Below are 25,646 nucleotides of genomic sequence, written 5' to 3' on the forward strand. Positions count from 1 at the left end.
TCCTGCTGAGCGCCTGGTCGTCGTCGTCGGAGCCATGAAGGCGGCTCGGCTGCTGCTCCTGCTGAGCGGCTGCGCGCTGCTCCTGCTGGCGCCGGCGGTGCGCGGCTGCGGGCCGGGCCGGGTGGTGGGCAGCCGCCGACGCCCTCCCAGGAAGCTCATCCCGCTCGCCTACAAGCAGTTCAGCCCCAACGTGCCCGAGAAGACGCTGGGCGCCAGCGGCAGGTACGAGGGCAAGATCGCCCGCAACTCGGAGCGCTTCAAGGAGCTCACGCCCAACTACAACCCGGACATCATCTTCAAGGACGAGGAGAACACGGGCGCCGACCGCCTCATGACCCAGGTAGGCACCAGCCCAGCCCGACCCAGGCGCCCCCACCCTCTTGGCGGCACCTGGAACATCGCGCTTGCTTTCCGCGCCTGCCTCCTCCGCGCACCAGGATCGCTCTCTCGCTCTCTCTCCCCTCTTGTTTTCTAACCCACGTGCCCTCTGCAGTGCCCAAATCAGGCGCGCTGCGCTTTGCGCGCTGCGCTCCCGGGATCCGCTTTGTGCCTGCCCGGTGAGCGCGTCGGCAGAATGGAAGTGATCCCTCGATGATTCTCGTCTTCCCTTCTCCAGGGCACCTGCTTATCCCATCCCGGCTCTGGGCACCTGCCTGCCTGTTGCCGCTGCTGCCAACCCTTCTTGGCTCTTGAGAGAAGTAAATCGCAGCCAAGGGCACAAGGATGCTGCAGGGCTGGAGAGGTTACTGGAACCCCCCCCCCCCCCCGGACGTCACTTTGAGCCCATCACTTTTTGGGTTCCGATCCCTCTCCTAGTTCTCCAGATCCCGAACTTTAGGGGGGAAGCTCTGCTTTCAGAAAAAATGGTGCCTAATTATGCCCTACCCCCTTTTTCTGTGCTTGGGCACCAGCGGCACAGTAAAATCAGACCAGGACTGCGGATGCAATGACAAGTTCCACGTGTGCCTGGCCCCGATCCTGAATATGCACCCTGGCTGCTAGATACAGTGGGATTTCAGGGCTATGGAGGGTTGGTAGCGTGGGGAGAAGTGTAAAGGTTTGGGGATCTCCTCCCACTCTTAAGGCTCGCAGACAAAATGAAACTCCTTTTTTCTCTAGGCAGGTGAACCTCCCTGTTGTTTCCCTTCCCATGATCATTGCTGAGGAAATGAGGTCGCTAGTTAGTGCACACGTTCAAAGACAGGGCAATCTCTTCACTTTAGGCTGTGATCCTATACCCACTTACCTGGGAGTAAGCCCCCTTGAACTCAAGTGTGAACCGCCCAGAGAGCTCCGGCTATTGGGCGGTATAGAAATGTAATAAATAAATAAATAAATAAATACTTCTGAGTAGACGTGTATGGCAATTGCACTGCACACCACATTGACAGAAAGGACAGGAAGTTCCTTTAAGGCAAAACTGACTCTTTTAAACTGATTTCCCCCTTACCCTCTCTCAGTCGAGAGGGATAGAGGTGATAAGGGCCACACTAGTTTACAGTATGCCCATTTCTCATGGTAGCTGTTAAGCCAGACTGTAAGGTAGCATGAGAAGAAAGATGCAGCAAAGCTACACAGGTGAACTTTGTGATTGGGCTAGAATTTCAAACTGGGATTTCCCCATCCAGACCCAACTCTCCACTTCATCGTTCCACAACCTAGTGGTCTTTAGATGTGTTATTTTATTTATTTTTATTTATTTCTTGCATTTATATACCACCCCATAGTCGAAGCTCTCTGGGCGGTTCACATAAGACAAAACATTTAAAAACAATATACAAAAATTAAAAACCACAAAAACATACAAAATGTGCATACAATTTAAACCACTGTAACAACTTTAGAAATGATGAATATATATATATAGCGAGAATATAACTCCTATCACCATCAGTGAGTTTTCATGGATATTGAATAGGAGGAGGTGGTGGTGGTAACAGGCAAAGCATCTTCCTGCTATGAATGACAACCTATGCTGTGGGGCAATACTTTTGATGCTCATCTCAAGGGTGGCACATATCTGGCCTTATAAGGGAGCAAGGGTGGACATGTGCCTCCTGACCATCTCTTTGCCTTCTCCATCCCCACAAAGACCATTTCCCCTTGTATCTAATTAATGCAGAGTGTTCCCTTTCAGAAATTGTTTTGGCCTCTCTCCTCTGCCTCTTTTATTATGTCCCCTGCCCCCAAGTGCTGCCAATGAAAGACTGGGTTTACTGAGAGTTATGTCTGCAGTTTTGAGGCTCATTCTCCCCAAAGGGCATCTGGCAGCTGCTCTAGAGTAAGTGGACTGATGATTATTGTAGCCTTGCAGTGCAATCCTATGTACGTTTGCTCAAAAATAAGTCCCACTAGGTTCAATGGGACTTACTCCCTAGTAAGTGTGTTTAGGACTGTAACCTTAATGTGGAAAATGTCCTGGGAAGCAAAGCTGGACCAGCTTTGGCACTCGAGCAAGAAGTTTCACATGATGGATGCCTTGTGGGTATAATCAGCCCCAGAAACTTGATTTCAAGAAGCAGGACTCTGTATTCAGAATGTTTGACCTTGGAAGAGAGCCATACCTTAAAGATGATGCCAATAGTACTAATGAAGATCTAGTCGAATCCACTTTGGAAGAGGCAGATACCACCATGTCCCAAGTAGACATTGCAATAATAATTTAAAAAGTTTTAGAAAAATCAAGTGGTCTACTTGAGAACAACAACAAAAAGAATCCCAGCAGTCCACAAATGTGCTTTAAATTTAGAAAGCAAGAGTTGCACCCTCAGGATCTCTTAAATGTTGTGGCATATTAATGGCCTATTATTTCTTTCTTGTTTTCTTCAATTTTGAAGTTGAAGAAATAAAGTACATATCCACTCAGCATGTACTTTCAGCCTGAAAGGAAGGCTATAAATATTTAAATAAATAAACAAAACAAACATAACAAATGCCTGGCTGGATCAGGCCAAAGTCCACTTAGTTCAGTCTCTTTTGCAAGGATCTCTGTGGCCAGCAGGTGCTTCGTGGTCCACCAGAAATTGGCCAGTGGCCCACTGGTAGATCATGGTCTACCTTCTGCAAACTCCTCGCTTAGGTGAATGCAAGAAAGATGTCTGTTGGTGTCTGTCAGCAACAATAGCCAAAAGCTCTAACCTTCATTTTCAGAGGCTGTGGTGCACCTCTGTCTATCAGATGCTAGTTATTAGTGACAGACAATGAATATTTTCGTTCTGCTTTGCTTGTGAATTTCCCAAAGATATTGCAGCAGGTTGGCTGTTGCTGGACAACAAAATGCTGAGCCGGAAGGACCACTAACATTAATTTCCACCCAATTAACCTGCAATAAAAGAAAAATGCAGCTGAAGATCAGAGGACACGATAGAGCATCATAGCTCAGAGAGCAGGAGGGGTCAAAGTGTGCCATGCCTGAAATGCTTGTAGGACAAGGAATAAGCAGTGTGCTGTAAAACACGCCCAGCAGGCTTGAGGGAGCAAAGTGTGCCACACAGAGGAGGAAGCCCAAACCTCGCTCTTGGAGTCCCCAGCCCAACTTGGAAGGAAAAACAGTTTCCCAAGCTGAAGAGAGGGATAAACTTGCAGTCCAGTCTTAAGCATGTTTACTTGGAAGCCAGTTCCACCGCATTCAATGGGATGTACTTCTTAGTAATTGTCTGCAGGATCCATCGGCAAGCAATATCTGTTTTGGAAATATTGCTTCCTCCCTTCTCTTCTATACAGACTCTCTAGGGATCTCATGTCCAGTTACCCAGCTGTAAGTCCCAGGTGAAAGATTCGATCTTGGGAGATATTTATTCAATCACAATCCTGAGCACACTGATTCAGAAGTGACTAGGTCCCACTGAAATTGGAACAACATATTATGCAGCCAATGTGGGGTTTCCAATTTTGCGTTCACCATGGAATGCTAATCTGAAGGCAAGGTGAATTTATAAGGAAAAAATAGGAGGCAGGAGGGAGCTTCCCACCCTCTTGCATTTTTTTTCTTCAGCCAGAACCTGGACTAGAGATATGCCCAGCTAGGGACAATTGACCTGGAGGAAGGAGATGCAGGGGTGACTTGATAGACTGGGTGAAGATTAAATATGTCCTCCCTCCTGCCTACTGATTCTCCCCTGCAAAAGCCTCCATCTGTACATAACGGTTATATGCAAACATATATTTGGGAAACATCTGCTTAGCTATGGTAACATGTCATTCATCCACTCTGCATATTCAGTAGTTCTTGCTTAGAACTGCAGCCACGCAGAACATGCCTATCCACATTTGCCTTGGAAGTAAGTCCCACTCTGTTCAATGTGGCTTATTAAGTATGCGTAGGACTGCAGTCTTAATTATCCTGTTGTACTCATGATAGAAATGATTAAAAAAGGATGCCCTAAGTTTTTAGTGAACGTGTAGATGTGATGTTTGTTAATTGGGATTCAGAAAATGGTACCTATTCCTAGTTCATAATTTAGAATAAAAGGATCTGATCATCCACATGCACCTTAGGGCTCACTATGCCTTCTTCAAAGCTAGGTCTTCAAAACCAAAGACCCATTTTTGTTTCAGGACCATTCAGATCCTTTATTTAGTCCATTATTGGGAGATGGTTGCTCCAGATTAGGTTCAATGGTGAATTGGTAATTTATTTATCTATCCTACCTAATTAAAAATAGGCTTATGCTGAGATTTTTTTTTAATCCTAAAATGATAAATCATAAGTTAAAACAAATATTATAATCAAGGAGGCTGTTCAGTTTAGATAAAAAACCCTTCTAAATAGAAAGTGTTTGCATATTTGCTGAATAACTTGTGAGGAAGGGCACAGAAAGCTCTCCATGAACCAGTGGTTCCAGAGGGCCAGGGCCACCACTGAGAAGGCCCTGTTCCACTTTGTCACCAACCTCTTATATAGGGAGGAGCAGAACTACACACATACATACATATACCTCCTGATTAGACTGGCACAGAGAGATGTGTTCCCTTACCTGTGCAACTCCCTGGGTAAATACGTAAACCCCGGCACCTTAAATTGGTTCTGGAAGTTAACAGGCAGTCAGGTGCAATGACCTGTAATTTAACAAGAGCTGCTGAGTCATCTTACTTCAGTTAATACCACTGCTGCAGCCTCATGTTCAAGCAAGGTAGTACACATAGCTGATGATGAAGAACAAGGGGAATGCCAACAGAAATCCACCTTTCTGCAGAAAGGTGCAGAAGAACATTATTGTATGGGGAAAGAGCTCACTATCCATAAATGCATAAGCTTATACCAGCGCTGAAAAGTGTAGACCAAGTTCATTCTGAGGAGAACTCTAATTTGCTGTTATTATTGGAAGTGTAAAGCACTTCCTCGGAGGCTTGGTGTAATGAGAAACATTTTGAGGAGCACCTATTACCCCCATGGGACCATCATGGATGAAGGTCAGCATGATCGCTTGGAGATCTGAATACCTTGGTGTGGGGAAGTGTCCCCCCCGCCACCCCAGATGTAGATGGAGGGCGGTAGACCAGGGTGGGGTGGTTTGTTTGTTGCCTTCTCTCCCCGTCTCTGAGAATGTTTATACATCTGACAGCCACCTGAGCCCCTCTCATGCGTTACTTACCATGGGTCCCAATTTGTGTATTTGAGAGAGACAGGCTGAAATTCATGATGGTGATTGGGGAAATTCACAGAAAGATCTTGAATAGGTTCAAGATTAAATTGCAAAAAAAAAGTGGAGTATTTTAAGAGTGTTTGTAATGGGTGCTGACAGTGCAATCCTATGCTTCTTTACTCAGAAGTAAGACCCATTTTCTTCAATGGGACTTATTCCTAGGTAAGTGTGTATAGGGTTTTAGTCTTACTTAATCATAATGTGTTTTTTTTTTTACCTTGCCCTTTAGTCAAATTTCCAGGGCAGTGTCCATAATTAAACACACACACACACACACACACACTCTCTCTCTCTAAAAACATACTAAAAGTAGCAAAAGCAAATAAGATTTTTGTTTTTGTTTTTTAGCACCTTGCAATATCTGGTGTTGGACTCACTGGCCTTACAGGCCCCTTCCAACTTTACTATTCTATGATATATGGAGCAATGATACTATCACAGGACTATCAAGCACCTTTGTAGTTGGGATGGGGTGGGCAGGAAGACCTGGGCCCATTTAATGTTTTTGAAGATTTGTTTGGTGATGTGAACAGAACCAAGGAGATATGGATAGAATAACTACACTGATCTGAAAAACAGCAATGGGGGTGGATCATTTCCCCATCCTAGGATTCCAGGGCCTATAGGTTCTAGTTCTGAATCCTCCCCCCCCCCCCCACTCCCATGTGCCTCAGTTTCCCCCTTCTCCCTGCAGGTCAGGGTTGCTGGGAGGGTATTTGAGCAAGGTGAGTGCTAAGCAGCATTGTGAAGATGTTGACACAAGCATGACTGAGATGCTTACACAGGGGACGATTCCCTCTTGTAAATTCCACAGGTCTTGCCCATTGGAGCAGGAAACAGGGATGGTGACAGTTGGAGGAGGGGCAGTGTGGGACCGAAAGTTTGTAGGGCTCTTTGGTATCACCAGGGAAATGCCTGCGGGCTCCAGGAATGCAGATAAGGAGCTCTGCACCCTTCGTGGCCTGCCTGCCTGCCTGCCAGGGTTATGGTCCAGGTGAGTCTCTGAGAGTCTCCAGGATAGAGCTGGAGATCTGCTGAGTCAGTCCACTCACCTGCCCTGGGGAGCGTTGGGGTCACTAGCTGGCTAAAGTGCAGAGAGCACGACGGGGTGAGCAAAATCAAGCGGAGGCTGGTGAGCTTTGTGCATGGCTGGCTTTGAGCAGCTTAGGCCATGAGCCTTGAAAGGGCAAAAGGACATGATAGCATGTAGTGCCCCTGTTCATAAAGCTTGGAATTCTTGGGGCTCCCAACAGGACTCCCCATTCAGAGACTCTGCCAGAAGCATACGTAGCATCTTATAATTTGATTGATTAAATCATTGTAATATAATGAATAGATGATTTATATTATAATTGTAGGTTAAAATATATTATAATATGATGAATGACAGTATCAATCAATTAATTCATGGAATTTCCATCCCGTTTTACAACAGAAGCCCTCAAAGTGGCAAATGGTGAGAGCAGCAGCTGTTCCCTCCTATCCATGCAGCGTCTGCTGTGCCTAGTTAGCTAAAGTTGCTTTGTAGCTGTGCAATGCTGTTAGTATTATTCCAGTCTTCCCCACCCTGGCAGCCTCCAGATGTTTTGCACTACAAACTCCATCACTCCTGACTGCTGGCTATGGTGGCTGGGGCTATTAGGAGTGGTAGTCCAGGTTTGGGGAGTGCTATCCTCTCTCTTCCATTTACTCCAGGTGGTGTGTGTGTGTGTGTGTATGCATGTATGTATGTATGTATAGGGGGGTGGAGTACAGCAGGCAGGCATGCTGGAAGCAGATGATTCGGGGTCATCCTGAGGTTCAAAGGGACGACACCTGAGTAGTAGGGGTGGGGTCCCTGCTGCTGTTCAGCGGCCCCTCCTTCCCTCTCCCCTGCTGGTTTCTTATTGCTCTTGACTGAGTTTCGTCAAGTCCAAGGGTCTACATATCCCTGGGCAACGGGATCCCGCCCCCTGCCGTTATCGCTCCATCTTAAGAATTCCAGTCTCTGTTTGCTTGTGGTGCCTGAGCTCAGATAAGGCCCAGGCATGGTTGCCTCGCCTCTTCCCCCTTCTGTGGCTTCCTTCCCCTTGCTCCCTGGGCCAAGGCACAGCATCCCTCTGCTTAGCCTGCAGAGAGCCAAAGCCAGGCCAACCTCAGTACGACTTCCTGCATCCATCTGTTTCTGAATTGGCTGAAACTTTTACTTGGGGCACCGCTGCTAATCTTTGTCTCCCCACCCCCCATGCTACATGGGGGAAGGGTTTGAATCCTAGTGTCCAGAACACTCTGTCTGTGCTCAGTTCCAGACAGCGTCTTGCTCTAACACAACAGTAGATACTCCAGGCATCTCAAAGTCACCTGCTCCTTCCCAGAGGTGTGTGCTCCCTAGGTCCTAAGTAATGCCCATCCAGTGCTCCTGCAGGCTAATGACCGACCTTTGCTTTCTAAACCAAAGGATGTGAACAGGGCCGGCCCTACTGTTAGGCAGAGTGATAAAACCAGTCCAGGTGGGAGATGTTGGAGATGTTGGAGATGGATGGGAGCGGTGGCTGTCTCCTGCTTATTCCTCATGAATGGCTTGGCTGTTTCCCTCTGTTTGAGGACAGAGCTGTGTATACCACGCAACCTGTCCTGGGGCCCCTAAACTAGCCTGTTGCCTCCGATGTGATGGAGGGCTCTATCCCATTGCTAGCATTGAAGTAAGATTTAACTGCTAGCTCAGTCAGCTTCTGTACATGGACCGGGGAGGGGGCGCTACCTTGTTTGCCTCAGGCAACAGAAATGTCTGGGGCCAGTCCTGGATGTGGACATCTTAGCTGGGGTTGAGGGTGGAACCTTTACAGTGGTGGGTGCTTTTCTGGGCAGCACAGAAATATGCAAAGTAGGTGAATGACTCCTTTCTGCCCATCTAAGGCCTTCTGGAAGAGACTTGGCAGATGTCTCAAGAGTCTGAGCAGCAAAAACTGCCAGCCCTGCCCATGCAGGCTAGAAGATTTAACATTTATTTAGTACAGGCAATGTGCACGGTGCTGAATAAACAGAATCAATGCAATCCTGGCCCTTGCATGACATCCAACCTTTCCTTATTCCTGTTCTTGAGGCTCACTTGCCAACTTCTTTTTACCGCATTCTTACTCCAAGGAGTTCACAATGGCATACATGCTTCTCCCGTGGCCAGTTTAGCTCCACAAAATAGATCCCCAAATCCTCATAGTATTAAGCCAACTCAAAGATCACAAAAAGTGGTTGCTTTTGAGATTTATGGATCTCTTTATTAGGCAGGGTTGATGAAGAGATCTTTGAGCTGGCCTAATAAAGTTATTACTATTTGTTTATTATTTATTTATTTAAATCATTTGTGTCCCACCTTATATCACTAATTACTATCTTTATTAGTAATTAGTAACTACTAATATCTTTATTATGCCAGCTCAAAGACCTCTTCATCATCCTGCCTAATCAAGAGATCTGTAAATCTCAGAAGCAACCGCTTTTTTCGTGATCTTTGAGTTAGCTTAATACAGACAGTACACTATAAGGATTTTGGAATTTTTATGGCTAGCACTGCTGCATTTGTTTGTTGTATAACCTTTGAGTTAGTTTAGACTGAGAAATAAAGTGACTTGCCCACTGTTAACTGGCAAGCTTTCTGACTGAATAGGGAGTTGAACTCGGGTCTCGCTGGTCTAGTAGACTCTGCACTACCCTAGGTCACAGTAGGTACACTGTAGGTGTGTCCACTTTAATGTAGATCATAGAATGTAAATTTATTGTTTATATTACATTTATATGTTGGTGGAGGAGGCAGATCTGGTATTGGCAAATGACCAGTGAGAGTGGTGGGGTGTGAGCAGGAAAATCTAGGGTGATCATAGAGTTGCAGGCAAGATGCAGCTGGCATGGCCAGGCCTACCATTAGGCAAAGTGAGGCAGCTGCCGGAGGCAGCAGATGTTGGAATTGGGGTTTGGGCAAGGTGTTGGAAGACAGAGCTGAGTGTGCCACGTGGCCTACCCTGCACCCACTAAGCTAGCCTGCTTTTAGTGTTTCTGGCGCTGAACTAAGATTCCAGTCCAGTCAGCTTCCGTACATGGAATGGGGGTCGTGGGGGGGGGGACACCACTGCCACCTTCTTATCCTTTGCCTCAGGCAATGACATAGGCCAGCCAGCCGGCCTGAAAAATTAGGTGTGATTCAAGAAAAGTCCTCATAATTCTGGAGAGCCATCTTCTTCAGTACTTGTTGCCCATAGAACGTGGCTGACATTTATTTGTATGAGGCCATCTGTGTAAATGGTGCCTGCTCTGCCTACTGACATAAGCAAAAGGGGCAGACCTTTGCTCCAAGGGGAAACAGGAGAAGATGTAGGCTTAGAGTTTGTTATTACTAGGTGGTAGTGGGTGGTGTTTGGGGCTGAAAACCAGTAAATAAAAACAACAATTATTTTCAGAACATTTCTCAGAATACAAAGTACTTGTTTACTCCCACAGCAAATCAGTGAGGTTAGGCTGAGAGACAGAGGGGTTGTCCGAGGCTCACTCCGTTCTTAATTTCCATTTCCATTCTTGCCTCCATAGGAATGACAAGGTCATTAGCCTGCTTTAACCCCCAATATATAATTCCCCACCTTTTACCTTGAGCAATTTCTTCCCAGCATTCATGGCACACTCTGGAATGAGGCCTCCTGTGCTACTGGCATTAGAGGGCATCTCAGAGAAACTTCCTGCCTGAATTTACTTGGGCCTAGTGATAGCGGTGTGTGTATGTGGGGGAGACTTTAGCGTATCTCCTCTTGCCAGTGAGGGATGTGACTTAGGAACAAAAGGCAAGGAGTCAGGACATGACACACCCCCCCCCCCCCCCGTGGACAGCACCAGCCCAAGACATTTTACTGCCTGAGGAAAGGACGATGCCAAACCCCCCCCCCCCCCCGCCCTCAGCTTCCAATTACAGACGCTGAACAGACTGGTAGTTGAATCTTACCTCAGCACTGATGACAAGACAGCGTCATGCTTGCACGGAACCTGAGGGCAGCAGACTAGCTTAAGGGGGTGCAAGGAAGTCTGCAGGGCACACACGGCTCTGTCCTCCAACAGAGGTGAAGGTGGGGAGGCTCTGGAGGAGGAACAGCCCTGGGGACTGCCTCCCCCCCAACATCTGCAGCCTGAAATGGCCACCCCCCCCTCCAATTGCCGGCCCTGCCTCTGGGTCACATATCACCTATGCTCGGCATACAAGCATTTATTGCTATTTCCTACATGGTGGAGAAGGGCTATGCATTTCCTTAGGGGTCTGGCACCCACTCTTTTTCTCTCCACATGCCAGCCGTACACTGCTAGGCTGAGTGGGGGTTGTCTGGGCCCTCAAGTCATCCATAGCTGTCTAGTCAGTCTGACCCTCTCCTCTTCCCTTGCCCCCCATCAACTGAAATGGCACTATGGTCCAGAAGCCGAGCCAAAGTGTGTGTGTGGTGTGTCTGTATTCTTTTGGAGAGTGTCTGTTCCTCTGTCAAGGCTGCCCAAGGGGTCTCTCTGGCAGAGGCCTTGAGGAGAGGAATTAAACCCCCAGCCTAGTTTGCACATGTGTGGTGCCAGTGGGTTTCCCGTTGCAGCTCTTCTCTGACACCTGCTGGCTCCATCTGGAACTCGCTCAGTTGTGGATCATTTCTGAACTGACCATAGGATTTCCAAGAAGGCAGAAGATAGTTTCCTGAAATCCCTCAGTGTAATACTCCCATAAGCTCAGTCAACACTCTGGAAAAATGGTATAACCTGGAGGGATATGGATCTGGGATGTGTCTGTGTGTGTAGTGCTTATTCTCTGTGGAGCAGGCTGTGAGCCAAACTCCTGTCAAAGGGATGGGCAAAATGTTTTTAAAGTGGCTACAGGCGATTATATACCTGCAGACGCCTTTTTGGGAGGTCATATAACATGAAGATGGGTCTGTGGGTTGCAACTCACTACCTCAAGGATGATATTTTAGCATTGTGTTCTTGGGCCTTGTCATCTCATTAACTAAGGACTGGAGTCCCCACCCCTGGTTTGTCAAAGACCAGCCTTCCCCGACCTGGTGCCCTTCAGATGGGCTGGACTGCAACTCCCATCATTCCCAGCCACCATTGGCCATGCTGGCAGGGAATGATGGCAGCTGCAGGCCAACATATCTGGACGGCACCAGGTTGGGGAAGGCTGTAGTAGACCCATAAAAGCTGATGCAGCCTGATCTAGCCATGGGTCTCATTAGCCTCAGCTTCTACAGGGGGAAAGTTAAGGTGATGGAATTGTTTGTTACCTGTTACCACAGATTGTCTAACTGGGACCAGTGAGCCAGAGAGCTTGGGATAGGAACTCAGCCATGTAGCTCCAGCTCACCTCTCCTATGGCTGGCCATTCCGAGGGGATCAACATCTCTCTCTTTCTCTTTCATGTGAGCTGTTTGTTTCCTTCTATCTCACCTTATCTCTGAGGCCCAGAACAAACAAGTAGCGTGTGTGGTTGTAGAAACTGGAGTAGCCCTTTGTGCTGTGCCTGCCCTGTTCTGCTAGGGACAAAGGCCAGTCCTGGCCGTATGACCTTTCCTCTGAATGTGGGGAGGTTTTGCTTTGTCCATGCGCTGCCGTGCTGCTCTTCGCCCTCTTCTCAAGGCTGGTCTACATTTGACCTAAGGAGCGGGTGTGTGAGTGGGTGAGCGGGTGGGAGGCCTTTCATCCTTCCTTGCAGACTGTTGGCCACATTCCAAGGTCACTCGGAGGGGCCTTGCTGTCTTATTGTAGCTTGGGATCATGCTCCATTCCAAGAACTCTTTCCACATTGTGCTTTTTGGAAAGTATGTACGAATATTGCAGCCGTGTGTGGTGGGTTGCTTGCCTGAGTTCATACCAATCAGCTGGCATCCTGCCGGAAACTGATGGGCTGCTACCCCTCTGAAGGGTTTGTGTAATGCAGGTTTTTATGTCTGTGTAGGATGTCATTCACAATGTACCTGCCCGGACCCTAAGGTCCTCCCATATGTACCTAAGGTCATCCTCAGGGGTCCTTCTCTGTGATCCCCTGCCCAAGGAAGTGAGGCAGGTGGCTACCAGGAGGAGGGCCTTCTCTGCTGTGGCACCCCGGCTGTGGAATGAGCTCCCTAGAGAGGTTCACTTGGCACCTACATTATATGCCTTTAGACGCCAGGTGAAGACCTTTTTATTCTCCCAGCATTTTAACAGTCTATAAATAATTTTTAACTGGTGTTTTAAATTTGTAATTTTGCATTGTTGCTGTTTTTATCTGGATGAGCTTTTATATTGTATTTTATATTATGGTTTTATACTGTTGTTTTATACTTTGAATGTTTTTAATTTTTGTGAACTGCCCAGAGAGCTCCAGCTATTGGGCGGTATAGAAATGCAATAAATAATAAATAAATAAATAAATAAGTGACATGTTTCATGACTCGTTTACTTCCACACCAAACCAGTGAGGGTCATGATAGGACTGGGAGGGAGAAATGGGACCACACAGCATGGAGGTTAAGGTTATGGGGTCCAGACAGTGGTAAAGGAGCATGGGATGCATGCACGTATAAGTGTCTTCATATAGAATATTAATACATATTCATATTTATTAATACTAATAAACAAATACACATTTTTTTCAATTTGGCCTTTGAAATCGTTTTAGTGGTTTTAATGTCTGAATACGTTTCCCAGGTTATTGTTTATCTGATTTGCTGTACTTTTGTGAAAAAGTAGTATAAAAATATTACTAAGAAATAGACAGTGCTCCTGATATCAGAACAATCTTACTGGGATCCTACTGAAATGATTGAGGCCATGTGCAAAACAAACCCAAACCACTTACTGACAAAAGTTTGCTCGTGAATCCCCATGCATTAAAGTTTCTGTAAAACTGAAAAATTAACCAGTCTTACTTGGACAGGAACAAAGGCTGGGCCAAGACATTATAGCACTGAAAAAAGAAAATCAGAATAACACCAAAAAGAAAACAGGAATTGCTCTCCTCCCCTCTGTATCAAACCAACAAACCCAATAGCTGTTTCTCAAGCATCCAAAGAGCTGTGAAAACCTGTGGAAGAGCAGAAGGACAAAGTTGTGATGAGTTGTGTTTGATGGGACTTGCTCCTCCACCTGCTGATGCTAGTATTATGACTGAAGCATTAGCTATAGGCCTTAGTTAGACCTACCTGAAAGTCCAGGGCAGAGGACTTTCGTGTTGGAATTAACACGAGATGTTGCCCCCATTTACACATAAGGCACGATGACCTCAGGAAGAGAGGCATTGCGCCCACCATTTAAAAATTTTTTTTAAACAAAGAGCGCATGAACGCCTGTGCGCAGAGGCAGGTTTTTTTTTTTTAAAAAAAAGTCATTTCCCTGTTCCCTCCACCCTACCCCTGATGGGCGCAGCGCTCCTGAGGCTCCCAGCTTCGCGTGAGTAATTGTGCTGAGCAGGCTCAAGCCGTGTCAACGGGCCACACTTTCTGCAGTCCCGGGCTCAGCCCAGGTCCACGGAAAAAGCAGGCCCAAAGTGTAGGGCTGTATCCCAGGGCCAGGGAGGGATGATCCCTTCCTGATCCTGGGATCCCCTATGCGTCATCTGGATGCACAGGGAGGATCCCAGGGTTTGCCCCGGGGTAAAGGCTGGTCTAGCTAAGGCCATAGTGTTCCTGAGTCCTTTCAACCTAAAGCAGAAGTGGTGCTGAGACTATTTTTTGACCCAGTGGATCCAAGCTTACATAATCAACACGTTTCTAGGCAACCTCTGTTCTCAATTCACATGAACTTGGTGGTATGATGACAAGGTATCGGCATATTAGTAATGTATGCATGCAGCACCCTTGTGGGTATAACTGCTTCCCTGTTAAACCCCCTCCCCCAGTTTATTGTAAAGGAAACAATCCAGTTTACAGTGGCTGGCATAATCTGGTTTTTGCTTAAACCAATTAAACCAAGACCAAGCTAGCAAGAACCTTAATTTCCAAAAGCAAAGTGATATTAGTCCCTAGCAAAAGTCTTGAGCTGTATATATTTGGCTACAACTGATTGAGATTAGGAATGCATGAGGACTTCAGTTTTTATATTGTATTTTTAAGGTTTCGATCTTTTGTAAACTGCCCAAAGAGCTTTGGCTATTGGGCAGTACAGAAATGTAATAAAAAACTCCTACTCCTATTAATATAATATAAGTTGCAACTTCTAATATGAACTAACCTGCATCTCCTGGACTAATGTGAAAATTGGAACGTAATTATCTACCTGCTTTTGCAGTTTCTGCATGTTCTGACACAGTTTACTGCTTAAAAGCTACATCAAAATACATTCCAAAATGAATATTTTGAGAGAAAACATGTTTAGAAATGTATGTTTTGAAAGGGGAAATACAGTTAGAAATGGCATTAAAGTGTCCATCCTTGAACAAAGGGACTTGAAACCATTGAATTGCAATTCATTGAGAAATTCAATTCTGTTATCTGTGGTTTGAATCAAGATTACAGGGTGTGTGTTTTAATTAGCTAACTGTTGCCAGAATGTTTGTATTATCACCAGCAGTGCCTCATTAATTGTCACAGTACTCATTTTGCTTTTGTGTAATAATCATTGTCTCATCTTTTTTTGCTTATGCCATAATACATTTGTTAGTCTTTAAGATGCCAGGAGATGCTTTGTTATATTTGCTACAACAAACTAACATAGTCATTCCTCTGGAAATTTAGAGGTGTATGTTGAGAGAAGATACATTTAGAATTCGACTGTGTTTAAATCATGTGGAGCTCAATACCCAAAAAGGACAGATTTATGAATCAACACACATGGAAGTGACATTGGCCAGAAATAAGGCTGATCTAGATCAACCCTTCTAAGCAGTGGAAAGTTCTAGGGAAGAATCTGAGAGTCCCAAAATACTACTGACTGACTTTCTGCTGCCTTCGAACTTTCAATTGTGTGAATCTCCTAAGTGTGCCATGCATTCAGTGTTCTTTGTGACTGTGAGAGAACGTCCTTGCCCAATCTCGAGAAGGGGAAATTCTTCCACTGATAGTAAGCCACAAAGGGGCATGTGTGTGGGGCAGGGGAAGAGCAGGGGAAACGAAGCTCTCTGGAGAGACCCATAGTACCTAGGAGGAGCCCATTTTGAGATAGCCTGGATTTTTGACCTTCTGGGTTGATGTTCAGAATGGATAATACAGCTGCCAACTGGGTGAAGCTGGCAGCATAGGAATGGTGCTTGATTTTAGAAGAGGAGACCTTAGGATTTCTTGGGTTCTGTTCAATTTTGATCAATCTGGAAAAGGCCAGCTTAAGTTTCAATTATTTCTAAATTGCAAACTCTCTTCCTGTAAGTAAAGTCTACACACTTAGCACAATGTGATGAAAGAGCCCTCTGGTGATAGAATGGACTGCAGCACTTCAGACTGGAGACAGGGAAATCACATTTTTTTATTGCTCTGCTATGTTAAAAAAAGAAAGACAGAGAGAGAAAATGGTTTATTTTTTTTAATAAACTTGTAACAACTCAGCCTGCTCTTTTTGTTTGTTTTCTGCTTATAATTGTTTTACCTTTCTCTCATATGCACATTTTAAAAAATAATAATAATGAACCCAATTAATTTATTTTTTCTCTGATAGGCAAGTAGTTTTCACTGATGTACAAGCCTTCTACTTGCAGGAAGATGGTGGGTCTTTCCCCCAATTTTTTTTTTTAAATTGGAAGCATTCTTGAAGGGCATTCTCAGTAGTGCTCCGAAGTGGTACCGTCCATTCTACCCCTTCAGGATTCTACCATATTATTCTGCAACACATGTGTTGACCAGCATCTGACACTCTATTGCTGCGACTGTGCAGTGCCTGGCATGGTGGGGAACCTAACTTGAATGCTCTACTCCCAGGCAATGCTCTCTTCTAGGTGTGGTATGTGGCATTGATCTCCTCCTCTTCTGCCACTTCTCTCCCCATAGCGCTGCAAGGATCGTCTCAACTCTCTGGCCATCTCCGTAATGAACCAGTGGCCGGGGGTAAAGCTGCGTGTGACGGAGGGCTGGGATGAAGATGGGCACCACTCCGAAGAGTCGCTGCACTACGAAGGCCGGGCGGTCGACATCACCACCTCTGACCGTGACCGCAACAAGTATGGGATGCTGGCGCGCTTGGCTGTGGAGGCTGGTTTTGATTGGGTCTACTATGAGTCCAAGGCTCACATCCACTGCTCTGTTAAATCTGGTAAGGAACAGTTTTGAGATGGGGTTGAGTAGTGGTGGTGGGGAGAATATCTGTGGGGCATGGATGAAGAAATGTTTGGGTTAATGGGAGGTGGGTGGGAAGCTTGTAAGGTCAAAGGGCATGGTTGCTTAGGATGCCATGTCTTTTTGCTTGTTTGTGTCACTGTAGCCAAGAGGACTAGCGTCATGATTCGCTCTTGCTGTGTATGATTTCCAGGAATTCTGTCCTCATAGCTGATGTGAGTGGGGCTGCTGGTGGGACCTTGTCTTAAGGACCGAATCAGTTCTGGCACTCAGTGGTGGGGAGGGCAGGGGCAGAGGGGCACACAACCTCCGCATTTTTAATCCCAACTAAGACCTTAATGTTCCTTTCAAGGAAAGGCTTTGGATCTAGCTATGGCCTCTGCTAAGGAAAGGAAGGAGGAGATCTTTGTCAATTTCCCCCTCCCCTTGCCCCTCCCCATTCCTCCCTTGAGCAGTGTAGCAAGTAGTACAGGGGCTGCAGAGAAAAGATGAAATCAGCAAAAACTACCTCCCTTCCCCCATTTGCATAAGAGCAAAACTGGCTGTAACTCACTGCCTTATGTTAGGGTTCAGACTATCTTGGTTAGGCCTGCCTCCCCCTCGTCTCCCGCAGTGGACCTGAACCAGGAACACCTCCTCTAAGACCCACCTGCTACAGCTGCAGGAGACATTGCCCTACAACACCTTTCTCCATCCTGGTGCTCTCTCCAGATGTGTTGGACTTCAACTCCCATCAGCCCCAGGCAGCAGGGCCAATGGTCATGAATCCTGAGAGTTGTAGCCCTGAACATCTGGAAAGCACCAGATTGGGGAAGGCTGCTCTGCAAACACTCCCATAACTGGGCTGGTCTTTTCTCTCGGAGTTAAGAGTCTCTCACAGAAATGTGGATTCTGCCCAGCAGAGGGCATCACTGAGCTGGCGCTTGGATCAGCCTTGGTAAATAATAGTGAGCGCAGCAGGGGGCTGAGTTGTCTGTTGGGATGAGGTGCTGCAGGGCTCCCCCTGCTGGCCAGAGTACCACGCTTTGACTGTGGCCTCTTGTTCCTATCCTTTGACCATTAGCATGACCTGCTGGTGTCCCGGCCCTTTCCAGACCCACAGGGTCTCTGGCTGATGGGAAGGAGGTGCCTTTGCCCAGCCTTGACCTTACACAGTGCCTGGCCCAGCAGCCGAATCTCCACCTGTCTGACTGCGGCATGCCAGGAGTGAACGGCGCTGGAGAAAGAGATTGGCCCAGCCAGCCAGAGCGGACTACAGTCCCCTCCCCTCTGGCACTGCTAATCTGGATGGTGACGCCTTGTGCTCTCCTGGTCGATGGAGCTGTCCCAGCCAGCCAAGTGGCCAAGAGACATTGTCAAACTGCTTCTGCCCCCTTGGACTTTGGGTACCCAAAGCCTTGAGATCTGCAAACCAGCAAGGTAGATGGATACATGACTGGCCGAATGGTTGCACCGGGTAACGTGGTCTGTCCCCTGCAAAGCTGGAATCCTGGACTGCCAGGTGATCTCTTCAGACTGTGCCTTCACCCGCTTGCTTTGAGCTTCACTAGCGGTAGCAGGAAAGCAGTTTTCGTTGACGCTGCTGGGATGCTGTGCCTGCTTCTGGATTCCCACATGTCTGAATAGATGTTGCAATGTTACAAGGAGTCCAAAGGCCGGGAAATCGTGCTCCTCCACATTCACTACTGAGCCAATCTTGCAGAGGCGAAGTACTCAGTGTTATAGTCGTACCAGGGCTCACAGGGACACAGCCCCAGTACTTTTTTTATTAGCAGGGTTGCTGATGTCATGTGCCACCCCACTCAGAATTCCCTGTTCCCTCTGAGCTCAGCTGCAATTCTCACAGTAGCTGGGGAAAGAGCGGTTTTAATTTCCCCCCAGGGACAATATATTGTTCCTTGTTGTAATATAAAGCATTTTGAGGTGACTTACTCTTGAATGGGCAATTAAGACCTAGAAGCTTTACAAAAGGCCCTGCTCTTTGCAGATGAAAACTCCTAGAACTGGTTTGTTGATATGGATCAACACCACTGCCTGCATTTTTGGACTCTCCTTAGGGGTGAGGCTATGGGGACTACCGTGATGAGTGCCTGCACTGCCCAGTGTGCCACTACACCACTGCAAGTCCTGGATACTGAAATGGGGGTGACAACAGCTGAGCAAGAGCCAACATCAGGGAGGTTACAGGTTTTGCTAGGGGTGGGGCCTGGCACATGGGTGGAGGCTTACCTGGAGGAGGCATTGCTCCAGGATGTCTTGCTGATGGATGGTGTAAGGATGTGCTCTGTACTGACAGGATGCCCATGGCCCTAAGGGGTGGGTGGGAACTAAGCCCTATGGTTTAATGGAGGACTTTTATGTGGCTGGAAATGGTGTGTATCCTGGGCAGCTGGCCTGCCATAAATACCTTATTAAATGGCCTCTATTTTTGTACCAGTTGTGTGGCCTGGTGTGTCTGCCTTCACATCACTTCTGTAAATATATTTGCTTTCTCCTTCCCTTCTTTTTTAAAAAGAAAAAAAAGGGTTATACTACCTTTTAAAATGTGAACTTGACCTTTCGTGGAGAGTTGGGTTATTAAGATACAACCTTTTAAAACAAAACCCAGCAGCTTAACCATCACATCCTCCCCTCCTCCAGCTCCAGTGGTTTCTTCACCATGGTCACTGAACATGATTCCATGCTTTATTTATTACCCCATCCTACAAACGATGGGGACATGCACTGGGAGACAGGGCTTATTTAAACCCGTCTGAAGAGTTTGTGGCCAAGGTGAGATTCTTGAAATCTTTGTATGCTACACCGACTTTCTGACGGGTTTGCTGGGACACGTAACATTTGGATGCAACAGCTTTCTTCCTACCATGGTCCTTCCTTTTCAATCTACTACACTTCCCCAACCAGGTGCCCTCCAGAACTACACCTCCCATCATTCCTGACCATTGGCCATGCTGGCAGTGGTTGATAGGAATTGAGGTCCAAAACATATGGAGGGCATCGGGTTGGGGAAGGCCAATTTGCTACTACACTGCTGAACATCTGTCCTGTTGTCCTTAATTAGGTGCTGAACCCCACTCTGGATGTTTCTCATTAGAGTGTGATTAGGCCTGGGGTGGGGGAATGTGTGCACTGCACCTCCAATCAATCCCTGCTAGCATAGCCAATGGGAGCAGGAGCCCTGCCCTTTTCTGTATCTGGGCCCTGTTGTGGATCCCCGGATATATTAGTTATTCCAGAGCAGGGAATATGTGGCCCTTCCCATGTTTTGGCCTACAACTCTCATCATCCCTCACCATTAGCAATGCTTACTAGGGCTGATGGGAATTGTAGGCCAAAAAGGATGAATGCAGGATGTGAACTTGTGGAAGCGCTGCCACCCATAACCTGCAGAGGCAGATGCCTCTCAGTCCCAGTCGAAGGATTCCTTGAACCACTGTTACCTCCTCCCACGCCACCTGCATCTTGATGCCAATTTGCCACCCTGTAGCATTCTGCGCACTGCCATTGGAGTTTCTCTTCTTCTAGTAACTGGCCTGGTCTCTCTATTTCTCTCTCTGTCTCTATCTCTGTCTAGAGCATTCAGCAGCAGCAAAGACAGGAGGTTGCTTCCCAGCACGGGCACTGGCAACCCTAGAAAGTGGGACCAAGATGCCAGTGTGGGCACTGAGGCCTGGGCAGCGGGTTCAAGCCATGGACGAACAAGGCCGCCCCACATACAGTGAATTCCTGGGATTTCTGGATAAGGCGTCGTCAGCGCACATTGCTTTCCACGTTATTGAGACACGGGACCCGCCCCGCCGCCTTGCCCTCACTGCAGCACACCTCCTTTTTGTGGGGGAGAATGCCACGGCACCAGCGAAGGCGGTTTTTGCCAGCCTGGTTCGCCCGGGCCAGCATGTACTGGTGACAGAGGGGGGCGAGATCCGGCTGGCCAGCGTGGCGGCTGTCTCTGTTCGGATGGACATCGGAGCCTATGCTCCTCTCACAAGCCACGGGACCCTGGTGGTGGATGACGTGGTGGCATCTTGTTTTGCCCTGGTGCAGGAGCAGCGCCTGGCACAGCTGGCCTTCTGGCCCCTTCGACTCTTCCACAGCCTGGCAGGGGGCGAGCGGACCCAGCCGGACGGTGTGCATTGGTACTCGAGGCTGCTGTATCGCCTGGGCCGATTGCTCCTGGCTTCGGACAGCTTCCACCCGTTGGCCACAGCGCAGTTTGAGAGCTGAGCTGATGTCATCATCAGGTGCCCCCACCCGCGAAAGAGGGAGGAACCAGGTCCCCTCTGGTGGTTCTAGGGAGGGACTCTATGGTAGCCAGAATCCTGATTGTGGAGGGAAGGTGTGGCCAGTGGCTTCCTGTCACCTTCCCCAAGCACAAGGGTTGACGGGAGGGTTTGACCCCTCCTATGTCTCCGGTGGGTCTTTTTTGGCTACGGAATGGGACGCCCAAAGACAGGGCTGTATGCTGCTATTTCGGTTCAAGAGCCTCTGATGCAAAGTGGGAAAGGGGTGGGGGAGCTAGCCAGGTGGATGCGGGGTGAGTGGAAGTCCTGAAGCCGGGGGCAGAGGAATCCTGCATCCCAATGTGTAGACCGGGGAAGAAGGGCATGTGGGCCTCTGTAAGGAGGTTACTGGGAGGGGCTGAGGATGGGGCCTAGATGGGACTTACTCTAGGGCATAAATCCACAAAAGGCCCTCCTTTTCGGGGCTGCGTGCTCCTCTCCTAGCCCTGCGTCATTGTGGCCAATTGGACTGTGACATGCAAAGTAGCTGTAAGGGAGATCCTTGGGGGACTCTTCCATTGTCAGAATGGTGAGAGGTGAAGCCTTCCCTCCAGCCGCCAATCAACTGGGCTTTTGGGCAATGAGGTTCAATGGGACGTGCACCAACCAGCCCAGGAGTGAGAGGTGAAGTCACCTACTATTTCAAAGGAGCAGGCAGTAGAGACAAGGGTGAGCAACATTTTGGCCGGATGTTTTGGCCTACAACTCCCATGAACCCTCACCATTGGCTACGCTGTCTCAGGCTGATGGGAACTGTGGGCTAAAACATCTGGAGGGCTGCAAGTTGCCTACCCACAGCAGAGAGGAGATGTTCTTTATGAACTCACACAGTCACCTCTGGATTAACTGGTCTTGTCCAGGAGTAATTACGACCCCTACTGTCTGTCCTCACATTCACTAATGTAAATTAAAAGAAACACTCCTCCTATGATCAGCATGCACTGAAAGAATGGGAGGTGCAGGGTGGGTGGGGGAAAAACAAACAAACCTTTCAGCCTGCTTTAAGTAACCAAGCCTGGCTGTGTTGACTAATGGGTGGTTAATAATACAGTTCGATTAGGGAGAACTCACCCTTGTTAAGTTATCCTGAAAAATCACATGGAGGCACAAAACTAGAGAGGTTAATTGGGAATCACAGCTGTTTGTGGTCAGGCAGAATGGGTTGGCGGTAGTGGTGAGGAGGAGGAGGAGCTAGATGGAGGTGGGAAGAGGTGGAGTCTATTTTGGTTTCTTATGCTTCTGATTGCTTCTTGAAAGTACCGGAGGGCAGGCATCCTGCTGGGCTCTGAGCTTCCATTCTCACAAGGCCCTAGTAGCAGCAGCACCATGCAGCACTTCCGATAACCATACTTATGGGAGCAACGAGAAGAGCTGCATTGCCCCCTACATCTCCCACTGTAGCGGTCTGAGATAGGTTCATAAACAGCATGGCTTCTCAAGGTGGAACTACATGTTATGAGACCACACTAAATTGGCAGTGGAGCATTTGCAGAGGAGAATCAGTGGGGAGGAAGGGGTATGTAACCCTCCCCCACCAACCACGTTATGTGTACAATTGGTTTTTTTCAAAAAAATCCTTCTGTACATGGCGGGGGGTGGCGGGAAGAGGCATGTACAACACGTGTACTCAGTTGCGAGCACTCACAAATTCTATTTTGTGGCATGTGCACACATGCATTGGAAAGCTGTGGTTTTGTACTTCATGCACATGCAGTATAGCAGGCCCATGTGTACATCAGGTTTATCAATAGCCACTTACTCAACTGTAGTGAATAAGAATTGCTTCCAGGCTGGAAAAGAAAGTGTACTCCTTCCCCCCCCCCCACGACGGTCAATGTGCCAAAAACAAATAAAGGCACAATCCTATGCATGTTTGGACTGGGGCATGCTGGGAGTTGTGGGACTTTTTTTCTGTCTAAACATACACAGGATTGCGCCCTAGTGTTGTTTTTTTGGTGTGGGTGGGCGGGCTGGCTAATTTCCCCCCACTGGACTATTAACTTATGAGGTGTACTCAATGTTTTGCTACATGCAGGTAATATCCATGTTGGAAATAGTCACGTGTGAAGCAGCCTGGAGTTGGGCCTCTCTCCTTGAGAGGACCCCAGAGCACTTTGCATCACTCAGAACCAGGAACTGCCCCTTTCCCACCTTCTTGTCTGACCCCGGCATTTCTCCCGAGTCCAGCCAACAGGATAGAGGGATAGCCGTGTCCCTTCCTAGCAGCATGACTCATGAGGCCTCCTCCATAGTCCCAGTGGTGATAGTGGTTGGGATGTCTCCTCTCCTGTCACACCACATTTATTTATTGACCTGTACTTTGCAGGGTGCTCAGAAACATTTCCCTGATGAGTAAAGCCTTCTGCTAAAGAAGACCACAGGGGTGGGGGGTGGCGTGGGCAAAGCATTTTTTTTCTAATAATAAAAAGTATTTAAGGATTATTTCAGAGAAGCACAGTTTTTATGGGACACTTGGGAGTGTGAGAGGGAATCACAAAGCCTTTGTCTCTTCACTGGATGTAAATTTCCCAAACAGGTGAGAAGTCCAATAAATCTCTTGACCCATGCTGGGTGTCTGTGAGTGTTTGTTCTCTCTGAGTAAAAAAGATTTCACCCACATGCATGCATGCACGAGCAAACCGGTCTGGCTCTCAGCATTGTGGTTTCACCAAATAGATAATGGGGGGGGAATCCCCCCCTTAAAATAGCCTTCCAGATGTGTGGGATACCAGTTCCTAGTATCTTCCAGCCAACACATTTGGAGAGTACTAGGCTGGAAAAAGCTGCCTTAAAATAGTTTGGATGCAGGATCTGCCCTCTGTGGGTGGAAAGGCTCAGCTCAAGGTGGTCCCTCTGCCTGATTTTCACCCCTCCCTCCAATTTTCACACACATGCCACAGCTCACCCAAGTCATCAGGATCCTCTGACCATCTGTGCTGAAGAGGCTGCCATGGGGAGGATGATGATGGGAAAGTCCATTTCTGTCAGCTGAACGTCAGGTCCTCATAAACAGGATGCTGCCGCTTGTACTCACTGCTTCCAGGATCCCTGGGATCTTTACCCCAAGACTTGAGATGTTCCACATGCATGCATGCGTGCCTGTGTGTGCATGCCTATGTGTGCATGTTGTAATGCTGTATAGACTGAAATCCAGCCATTTCTGGAGAGGAGCTCATCAAGAATGCCAGAGCCCCCAGTGGAGTATTCCATGAAGTCATTGTGGGGTGGTGGCGGTTCCATGGCTTAGCTAGGAGGACAGAACTTAAAATAGCATCTGAGACAAGACATCCATGCTACATCTTCAACCATCTTCATTCAAGAAGCTCCATAGCCAATGCATTCATCTAAATTCCAGGAGAGATTCTGTGTTAGTCTGTTGCAGCAGAAACGAAGAAACCTTGAGGTACTGTAAAAACGAACAAATGTCATTGTCATCGTCATCATTATTATTATCATCATTGTCGTCATCATCATCATATCATTGAAGTAGTAGCAGTAGTACTTGGGGAATGGCCATGCTTATTTTTGCATTTTTGTCCTAGTAATCATTGGAGCAGCCTAAAATCTAGTTTGCACATAGCATGTTCTAATCAGCCTGGTACCCCAGCTTGGTACCTTCCAGATTTGTTGAACTGCAACTTCCATCACAACAACTCCCAGCATGCAGTGGCTAGTACCCTTCAGATGTGTTGGATTACAACTCCCATCTCTACAACTCCCAGCAACCCCCCAGGCAGCATGGGTGGATGGGGGATGCTAGGAATTGTGGTGCTGGGAGTTGTAGTCCAATACCTCCTGCACTTCATCTTAAGACTGTTACAAAGAGAAGATTTTGGTCCACAGATTACCTTTCTCACTCCATCTCTGCCCACACTTTTGCAGGCTTGCTTAACATTGAAAGCAAACATCTTTTTTCTAGTCCTTTGCCCTTGGCATTTTTTTAAAAAATTTTTTTGGCGTTGCTTAACATCCAGCTTGAAGGAGAGTCCTGAAGAAAGCTTGTTCATTATTTTGTGATATTTTACACAGACCTGATGGAGGGATTTCCCTCTGTTGCTTTTTGGATTTGAATTGTGGTTGTGTGTGTGTGTTTGGGAAGAGACCTATGATTTTAAATAAATGTATGGTGACATAAGCTAGGAGACATTTCATGGCCCACTTTCAAGATGCCGTTGTTCAACCATGAAGTTTCAAATGGGAACTCCAGCTTGAAGCTGCTGAACCAGACTCAATAGAAACTGGGAATGGCTAGCTCACTGTATTTGGCCCTTTATTTTCTCTATTTATTTACACCTTTCATCTTACTGCACCAGTTCATCATCAGTGCCTCTAGTCAGGAGTAAATCCCATCTAATGGAATCTGATATTCATCGGACTGAATCCAATTTTCATTTGTGCTCTGCAACCTTGGGGGAGCTAGGGGTGGCAATGGCCGACAGAAAGCTCTAGCATGGGCTGGTCCATGAAGTCACGAAGAGTTGGAAGCGACTGAACGA

The 25,646-nt window shown here is 47.4% G+C and overlaps 2 protein-coding genes across 2 annotated transcripts in view; one reads left to right on the forward strand and one right to left on the reverse strand.

Moving 5' to 3' along the window:
• Positions 1–23,701, forward strand: IHH (Indian hedgehog signaling molecule). The gene is made up of 3 exons (XM_063116765.1): positions 1–340; positions 16,586–16,847; positions 20,445–23,701. Exons 1-3 carry the CDS (start codon positions 35–37, stop codon positions 21,092–21,094), a joined length of 1,218 nt encoding a protein of 405 aa, XP_062972835.1. The 5' UTR covers positions 1–34; the 3' UTR covers positions 21,095–23,701.
• The window catches only part of ZNF142 (zinc finger protein 142), a 411,120-nt gene that overhangs the window by 315,518 nt on the left and 69,956 nt on the right, over positions 1–25,646 (reverse strand). The gene's annotated exons all lie outside the window — the stretch shown is intronic.

The sequence above is a fragment of the Elgaria multicarinata genome, chromosome 2 (genome assembly GCF_023053635.1).
Source record: "Elgaria multicarinata webbii isolate HBS135686 ecotype San Diego chromosome 2, rElgMul1.1.pri, whole genome shotgun sequence".
NCBI lineage: Eukaryota > Metazoa > Chordata > Lepidosauria > Squamata > Anguidae > Elgaria > Elgaria multicarinata.